This window comes from Stenella coeruleoalba (assembly GCF_951394435.1).
Source record: "Stenella coeruleoalba genome assembly, chromosome: 11".
Lineage (NCBI taxonomy): Eukaryota > Metazoa > Chordata > Mammalia > Artiodactyla > Delphinidae > Stenella > Stenella coeruleoalba.
Genome location: NC_137157.1, coordinates 25,733,413 through 25,742,842, shown reverse-complemented (window position 1 = coordinate 25,742,842; position 9,430 = coordinate 25,733,413). Strand labels below are relative to the sequence as shown.

The 9,430-nt window shown below is 33.6% G+C and overlaps 1 protein-coding gene across 3 annotated transcripts in view; it reads right to left on the bottom strand.

The window, feature by feature from the left end:
* Positions 1-258: 258 nt before the first annotated feature.
* The window catches only part of NR2C1 (nuclear receptor subfamily 2 group C member 1), a 41,556-nt gene continuing 32,384 nt past the window's right edge, over positions 259-9,430 (bottom strand). For 2 of the 3 annotated variants that reach the window (XM_079938432.1, XM_079938433.1), the window contains exons 11-14: positions 8,686-8,825; positions 6,964-7,101; positions 4,414-4,519; positions 259-2,251 (exon numbers count right to left, since the gene is read on the bottom strand). In XM_079938432.1, coding sequence (XP_079794558.1) covers positions 2,077-2,251; positions 4,414-4,519; positions 6,964-7,101; positions 8,686-8,825 — 559 coding nt within the window. In that variant the 3' untranslated portion in view covers positions 259-2,076. The remainder of the gene's footprint in view (positions 2,252-4,413; positions 4,520-6,963; positions 7,102-8,685; positions 8,826-9,430) is intronic. The other variant, XM_079938434.1, reaches the window with a different exon arrangement.

Below are 9,430 nucleotides of genomic sequence, written 5' to 3'. Positions count from 1 at the left end.
TTCAGTTTCCTTGGTTCTGGCTCTGTTAAGTCAGTCTTTCTTTACCTGCATTTTGTTTTCCAAAAATTTATTCAACTCTCTTATCCTTTGATTTCTTCTCTCCTGTTTCATTTGTCATTGTGTGGTTACACTTTACTGAGATTTCAGGAGAGAAAGATTTTTAAGGAATAGTCAAACTGCAATATTTGCAAGTCTTCAAACTGAATTGTAAATCATCCTAAAATATTGGGATATGAAAATGTTTTCCATACTCCTCCCTTCCTGAAAGTACTGTAATAAATCTTACCAGAGATTTCTTAACAATGGAACAAACAAACAAAAGGATGACCAGACACTGAAGAAACAGGACTCTGAAATCAAATATATTGGCAGAAAACAGAAATTTGTAATGCAGGTCACATTTTAATATAGTTTTAAAAAACACTTCCAAATATAACTATAATCAGGAAAAATACCTGAAACATGTATCTTAATTAACCATTAGTACATTATTTAAAAGAATTTTTTCTTGAATCCCTGGCTTACTTCACTGGGTTTATAAAGATATAAACCTACTGATTATTCCATCTAAGTATTTTGTACTAAATGTAGTTTTCCCAGCTGATAATTATAAATAAACCTGTTGACAAAATTCATGTTTTAAATAGGGAAAAATGTTTCCCTTAATAAGTTGATAAAGACTGTAAATTGATACTTTAAAACTTCTTATTTACTATAAAGTAACTATTAGTAAAATCCATATCCTTCTCCCAAATTCTGCTTCTCTTCTATTGCAAAAATCTTTATAAAAAATGTACTCTGAGTGCAATAAAATCTCCATATTTAAAAAAAAGCCAACAAATAGACATACCAAAATAATTCATCATGAAATTATAGCAAAGAAATATTTAACAGTATTAGGTTTTGCTAAGGAAAACATTACTGTGGAAGACATCCAAGGAGCCTAAAATGCTTCTGCTGTGGTAGTAACAAGGCAGCACTTCAGGCTGATGCTCACACTATTGTTAAAACAGCCCTTCCCCATTTTACAGTGAAAAATCAGTGCATATTCCTTTATATGCTAAAAACCTGAAGTCTTAAAAAATTATCAATTGCTTTAAAATAATTGTCTAACTCATCTTGAAAACACAGATTGGCTACAATAAATCCATTATTTCACAAAGTAGGTATTTCTAATGATCTAAAAGAAATTGTCTAAAACCCACAGAAGGGTCAGGAAACTATAAATGCAGGTCAGAAAAGAGGGAGAGATGATAGACGCTTTCTGTGGAATGGAAGAGCAACAATTTTAATATCTATTTTGAAATATTGAAACATTTGGGGCTCAATCAGTCTCTGCTACTTTTATAACACAGTAAACCAAAAATATTAAAACATGAACCCTCTTATTCTCAAAAACAATTTTCTGCTACATACATAAATAAAAAGTGCTTATAACTAATAATATACAACACTAAAAGGATCACAAATGGCCTATGTCTCATTGCCAGCAATGAGAGTGATATATGCTAATGCTGCCATGATATGTACAAAAGACAAAAAAATACCTATATTCACTTATTATTTCCTATAGTTCTAATGTTATCATAATACCACCGAGCATAAAATAATCTTCTTTTGACAGGTAATTAAAACAAACAGATTATAATATAGAAGAGTAAAATGCAAGAAAATCCTCCTTAGGGGTTTCTGACCATTAAGTGTTTGTAGTAGTTCATAATGAAGTTAAACATGAATAGAACACAATTCTGGGAAAAAAAGAGAGACTTATTTATTTGTTTTATAAAATAAAAGGAGATATCTTAGTCAAGAGGTGACGGCTCTAGGTGTCATCTCAGCCAAGAATAAATTCATAGTATTTTTTACTCACTCAAATAAGACAGGAAGGGAAATTCTAATTCCTGCTACCTGCCTAGTCACTTCAAAAATTCTTCTTAAGGAAGATAAAAATATCTTGGTTTTTGGTTACTCTTTAAAGTAAAAACTTCCAGATGCCCTGGAAGCAATGAGTTCAATTTGGTGTCTTCTTGTGTTCCAGTAAGAAAGAACAATCAGTTTAAACTGAGATCTCAGCTTTCAAATGCTGTGACCAATTATTTGTGAGTTATAATCTGCAGGTTCCATTTTTAAAATATGTGGGATGACACTGTCAATTCGCACATTGCCAATGAGACCTTTGAAAAACAATTCTTCGGTGATAGTAGCGTTCATCAACCTCAAAGCTGGCAATCTGAGTAGGAGTCTGGACAACCTCAAAAGACAAAAGGAAGGGGGAACAAGGCTGTAAATCAAAGAGTGATTTAGTAGAAAGATATAAGTAATTTCTGCATGAATACTGTCTGTGGCCTGATTTAATAAAGATCTAGTTTTCAGAACTTAAAATAAAACCTTTAGGGCTTCCCTGGTGGCACAGTGATTGAGAGTCCGCCTGCCGATGCAGGGGACACGGGTTCGTGCCCCGGTCCAGGAAGATCCCACATGCCGCAGAGCGGCTAGGCCCATGAGCCATGGCCGCTGAGCCTGCGCGTCTGGAGCCTGTGCGTCTGGAGCCTGTGCTCCGCAGCAGGAGAGGCCACAACAGTGAGAGGCCCGCGTACCGCAAAAATAAATAAATAAATAAATAAAACCTTTAGTATTCTCAAGCCTTAGAGTGTATGACAATCACCTGGATATATATGCAGTCTGTCAGACTTCATTGGAAAGCCTTGCTCTTAACTGCTATGCTGTGCTACCTCCAGTTGGTTTTACGGACCATGGAACTAAGTTATTAAACTGTGGATCAAGTTATAAATATAACAGCTTAGGAACTCATTCGAGGTTATAAGAACAGCAATGTTTTATGTTATCAGGATACATGAGGCTCAATGATTACAGTTTTCTTGGTTTTGCTTTTCAAAAAAGTACTGGGAATAGTAAAATAGGCAATAGTTGTTATTACTGGGAAGAGCATAAATTATGGAATCAAAACCATTAGATCCAAATCCTGATTCAATTACCCCTTAGCTATGTGAATGCATGTAAGCCATCACTCCCTGTCTCTTTCACAGTGTTGTGACAATCAACAAAATGATCCTTGCCAGTTTCTGTGCTAGTGAGGTTCTTAAAGGCAGGACAATGTCTTGTGTGAAAGTACATTATAAGCTGAAAACTGCTATCTAAAGATAATGTATTATTTTAAAATAACTAGGAATGTAAGAAACTAAGAAAGAGTTCCAGAGGTCCAAGAACCTGGAACCTAATCGAACAGAGATCAGCAAGCAGCTGTTATGTCAAAAAGGAGGAACATTTTAAATACTGTATTTATTTGTATAATGATGTATAAGACAACTTTTGAAACTTTAAAAAATTGAAAAAAAAGTCATAACAAAACCAACACCAAAAGAACCACCTTTCTGAAAAGTTGGTGGCACATTTATCCTTCCTCTTTTCTAAGGCCTTCGACTCTTAACACTTGAGAACAAGTGAAACCAGCAGCCTCAGAATTAAGTAACCTTTCTGTAGCCATGCACTCCACTGCTCAAACTACTCATTTCCTGTCTGTTCCCACCAGCTGAGCTATATACACAGAATTGGTAGGAGGCGGCATAGGAAAACTGGTTAGATAAACTACAGCTGATTTTCATGATGGATCTGACTTATAAACATGTTATTTAACATATGTAAAATATTATTATATGTAAAATATAATAAGTTATGAAGTTTGAAGTATGTTAAATTAATAATACTAGTAAACACATTTATATAGCCCTTACTTTGTAAAAGGCACTACTCTAAGCTCTTTGACTATATATTAACTGACTTAATCCTTATACTAATTATAAAAGGTGGGTACCATTATCTGCATTTTACAGGTAAAGAAACTGAAACAGAAGTTAAATAACTTGCCCAAAGCCATACTGCTAGTAAGTGACAGGGTTGGGCATCAAACCCACGTACTCTGGCTCTGATGCCAAATGCTTAGTTACTCAAAAATTGAGTTTATTTAAAAAGTGATTTTTTTTCTGAAAGAACAATGGTAAATACCTTGTTAGAAATATCATAAGCCAAATTCCAAAATTAATTATCAAATAGTCTAATGGTGTTTTATTATTCATCATTTTTTATCCCTTTTACTAATAAAATCCATTATTTCAACTGAAGAAAGAGTTTGGGTGTGAGAGTCAGACTACCTGGCTCTGCTGTTTATTGTGTGACTTTGAGCGAGTTACTTAACCTCTCTGTGCTAAAGTCTCCTTACATAAAATATTACATGTAAAGTACTTGCAACACTACACTACCACTTTTAATAGCATTAACTATTTCAAAGGTCAAAGTTGACTAAATTTAATTACACTTGGAATGGAAAATAATGAAATAAGATTCACAAAAAATTTTAAGATGAATTTAATTAAACAGTATTTAACTTCTAGATACCTGTAGGTGTCATCTGGATATGTTTTGGTTATATAATCTTGGAATTCCACATAAGCCTTTTCCTGAAATTTCTCAATCTGTTGCATGTTTTCTAGGCCTGGATGATCTGAAACATTAAGGAATATATTGTTACTTTAGTTCTGAATACTCATTTAATAAGGCACCAAGTGGAGATGGAAGGGGGTGGGAAAAATAATTCAGTCAAAAAAAAAGCCCCATCATATGTGTGGCTCTTTCATTCCACAAATAATATATTTAATAACCCAACCACTAAACACCAGGCATTGTACTTTAAACCCTTAAAACTATTTTATCTCATACATGTATCCTAACATCTAATAAAAACTGAAACCACTGGGTTCAAATAAAATAAATAGGTTTTTCTATTCCAAAAGTGGTGGAAGGGATTTTGATCAGTTTGCTTTCAACAGAAACAAAAAAATGACTTAGCTTAGTTAAAAGTATTTTTTTTTTAACATCTTTACTGGAGTATAATTGCTTTACAATGGTGTGTCAGTTTCTGCTTTATATAACAAAGTAAATCAGCTATACATATACATATATCCCCATATCCCCTCCCTCCTGCGTCTCCCTCTCACCCTCCCTATCCCACCCCTCTAGGTGGTCACAAAGCACCGAGCTGATCTCCCTGTGCTATGTGGCTGCTTCCCACTAGCCATCTATTTTACATTTGGTAGTGTATATAAGTCCATGCCACTCTCTCACTTCGTCCCAGCTTACCCTGTGCCCTCCCCATGTCCTCAAGTCCATTCTCTATGTCTGCGTCTTTATTCCTGTCCTGCCCGTAGGTTCTTCAGAACCATTTTTTTTTTAGATTCTATATATATGTGTTAGCATACAGTATTGAAAGTATTTTTAACCAATGAAATATCTGCAGATTATATTCTTTAAAATTTTTAAAATTAAAATAATATATATTTTAACTGAAGTATAATTGACATACATTATATCTGTTTAAGGTATACAAGATAATGATTTGACATTTGTATACACTGCAAAATGATCACCACAATAAGTCTAGTTACCATCTGTTACATTCAAAGTTGCAAAACATTTTTTTCTTATGACGAGAACTTTTAAGATTTACTTTCTAGCAACTTTCAAGTTTATAATATAGTGACTATTGTCACCTAGCTGTAAATTACATCACTGTGACTTATTTATTTTATAACTGGAAGTTTGTACCTCTTGATCCTCCTTCACCCATTTCACCCACCCCTCATGAAGATTATATTCTATATTTTTTTAGTAAGAAAACCTTCTTTTCACCATGGTTAGGTTAAAAAAATACTTATAAAATTATGAAACTCTGAACATCATCTCTATCAAAAGAATATACCAACATGAAATAATCTATATAAATATTTCACTAAAATGGAAATGTTAAAAGAATTTCATAAAACTTATGCCTAAAATATGGAAAGTGCTGCCCTGACTGAAGAGAATAAAAAAAGTAGCAAATAGAAATAGAATACTTAGTAAAACAAAATTACATTATAATTCTATTGTTGAATCTATGTTCTTTCAATTTTAAGGAAAATGAAAGTGGCAAATTGGTTGTGATAAAAATGGTGATACATGTTATTAACTTACCTGAACATTAAGAGAAATAGTACAAAAAAGCTTTAATTATCTTACTGATATCATTGAAGGTAAGAAGCAGGTTTCCTCAGATAATTTTATCATACACAGTAACAGAAATACATATCAAAATGAAAAACTACAGAGCCTAAGAGAACAGCCAATTTTTCGTATTCTAAAATTGATTGTTAGCTTTACTGTCATTTTACTATACATGAAAACTAGAAACTGGCAGAAAGATAAGAGATCCATTTTTCTATTTGCTGGAAACTCTAATAAGATGTTTGGAAATTTAACCCATTAACAAAGCAATCCTCACCTCTCTTTTTGCCTTTTAATGATGCCTAGCAAAATATATCTAAACATTCAAGTGTTGAACAAGACTGAAAGTCTATGATGTCATTTCACTGATTTCTTCAATTTTCCTTTTCATACCCAGATGTCTAACATCCATAAATTTCACCAATTTAAAGTATACAATTCAATAGTTCTTTTAATATATTCACAGAGCTGTGCAACCATCACCGCAATCTAATTTTAGAACATTTTTGTTCACCCTAAAAGAAACTGTACCCATTAGCAGTCACTCTCCACTCTCCCCTCTCCTTAGTCCCTGGTAGCCACTAATCTCTCTACAGATTTGCCTATTCTAGACACTTCAGATAAACGGAATCATATAATATGTGGTCTTTTGTGACGGGTTTCTTTCACTTGCATACTGTTTTCAAGGTTCATCCATGGTGGCATGTATCAGAATTTCATTACTTTTTATGGCTGAATGATATTCCATTTTATCTATATATTATATTTTGTTTATTCATTCGTTTGATGGACACTTGGGTTGTTTCCACTTTGCATCAATGTACAGTCCCAAGCAATGTATGAGGGTTCTAATTTCTCCACATCCTCAAACACTGTATTTTAAAGAAGAAGTAAATGTTTACATACCTGGACTGAAGAGTACTATTGCCTTCAGGTAGGCATATTCATATCCATCAATGCAGAGTTTTACCATGCTGTTACAAAACTCCTGTAGTTTGAAGATGTGTTCCATCAATAATTTTCTTCTTTCTGTTGACATTTTATCTTTAATTAAAAACAAAGAAACAAACAAAAGCTTCCAATTTTCAGCAAAAATGCATGACTATTTTTATCCAATATATTTCTTTCTAATTTCCAGCTCTGTATATAACCAATTTTTAAAATGTTTAAAATTCAGTATCTCTGCAAGTTTAAAATGAAACTAATTAATGATCTTCAGACGTTGTTCAAAAAAAACAAAACAGGCTGTTAATATAAAATACCCTAAATGTAATGTTTCCTTTCAAGATATACCTTTGAAAAGATAAGCTATAAAGACTAAAAAACTGGCCAACCAACCAAAGTACAGAAGACTCAAATTTTGGTAACAGGATTTTATTTAAGCTTATATATTGGTTGAAATAAATAAGCAAAACCATCTAGATTTTTAAGTTACCCATACTACTACAACAAAAACAAATAGCAAAAAATACTGCCAAGATCAAAGAAAATCTGAGTAAAATAAAATTTTATAACTTTTAAAATTTGTTGTGTTTATATAGTACTGCCTTCTGGTAGATCTACTGTTGATGAGATTTTAAGGTTATTTCTCTGCCCTTAAATAAGAGAAGGAAGCAGATATTTTAAAAATAATGTAAAACAATGGGAAATGGAATATGCAAAGGAAGTAAATGTAATTCTCAACTTATAAATTATTCCTGAACTCAAAAAAGTAGTTCTTCCCACTTGAGGATGGGGCACCTTCTTGGTTAGTCACAAGCCATTCTGAAGCTAAACATTTATAAATCAGTGCCTGCCTGCCTGTCTCTGCAAATGAATGGGAGTTGTAATCACCTTGGCATCAAGAAAAGGAAAAAGACTTAGGATTGTTCTGTGACTCTTTAGTACCGTTTAAGTAAGAGAATACATCCTGATGAATTGATTAAAAAAAAAAGTTTAGCCTATCTTGGGATTCAAAGGGCTACAATGAAGAAAGGCAGTTTAAAAACTGGTGGGGGGACTTCCCTGGTGGTGCAGTGGTTAAGAATCCGCCAGCCAATGCAGGGGACACCGGTTTGATCCCTGGTCTGGGAAGATCCCACATGCCGCGGAGCAACTAAGCCCGTGCACCACAACTACTGAGCCTGTGCTCTAGAGCCCACAAGCCACAACTACTGAGCCTGCCTGCCTAGAGCCCGTGCTCCGCAACAAGAGAAGCCACCGCAATGAGAAGAGTGTGCACCGCAACAAAGAGTAGCCCCTGCTCGCCGCAACTAGAGAAAGCCCACGCACAGCAACGAAGACCCAACACAGCACCCCCACCAAAAAAAAAAAAACTGGTGGGAAGTACACATTTATAAATATTTGATCATCTCTATATAAACTTACCCTGGATTCTTTGGAATGTATATCCAAGTACAAAAAATTCACGAGGCCTGATCAGAAATAGCACTTAAATACGCTTGTTTCAGTTTTGTTGAGCTCTCATTTAAAACTATTTTGGGGTGAGAATGAGTTTATCAAAATGTAAAAATTATCTAAAGTAAAAAGAATGTTGGTATCTTTTAATACCTAATTTTAAACATAATACTATAAAACTGATGCCCCCCCTTATATCCTAGCAAAGGAAATAAGTAAGGTGCTTTTTACCTTGTTGAAGGCTACTGTGAAGACAATTGACAAATGTCGCTAATATAGTTGCTACATTCATCACTTGCCAGCACTGGGCAAGACCAAGAGTAAAAAGTTCATTCCAGTAGGCTTTCACCAATAATATACTGTTTTCTTGCCTATAAAAACAAAATAAACAAATATCAAATATTAAAATACATTTTATAAAACTTTACAACTGACTCATATATTTAAAAATACAATGTTACTGAACTAAAATTATTCTAAATGGCCAACCGGGAATGGACTTGATCAATTCTTTATTTTGTGTACCTGACTTTAGTTGATAAGGTTTAGAAATTTAATTTGCTAGTTCATTAATCAATCAGCCAGTTTATAAGAACAGTTGCAAGTAGTATTTCAAACTAAATGTTGGGGCTTTAAGCCCACATTTCATGGAAACAGATGGAGTAAAGGTGTTTAAAAAAAAATTAAAAGCAAAAGCATACATTTAAAAACCTTCTTAAAAAGGGCAGTTAGAATTATCTGATGATAGATAACCAACCAATTTCCTGGGAGAATTGGTTTATTCTATGTTTCAGACAAGATATAAGTATCCCATAAATGAGACACCAAAGATTTTGCTAGGAGTAGCAAAGATAAGAAAGGTCAGAAGGCTTTTCCTGAGTTTCTGAATAAAAAAATCTCAGCAGCTTGAGCAAGTAAAACAAGTACTGGAATAGGAGTCAAGTCACCATGGTTATAAACCCTAGATCCACTGACT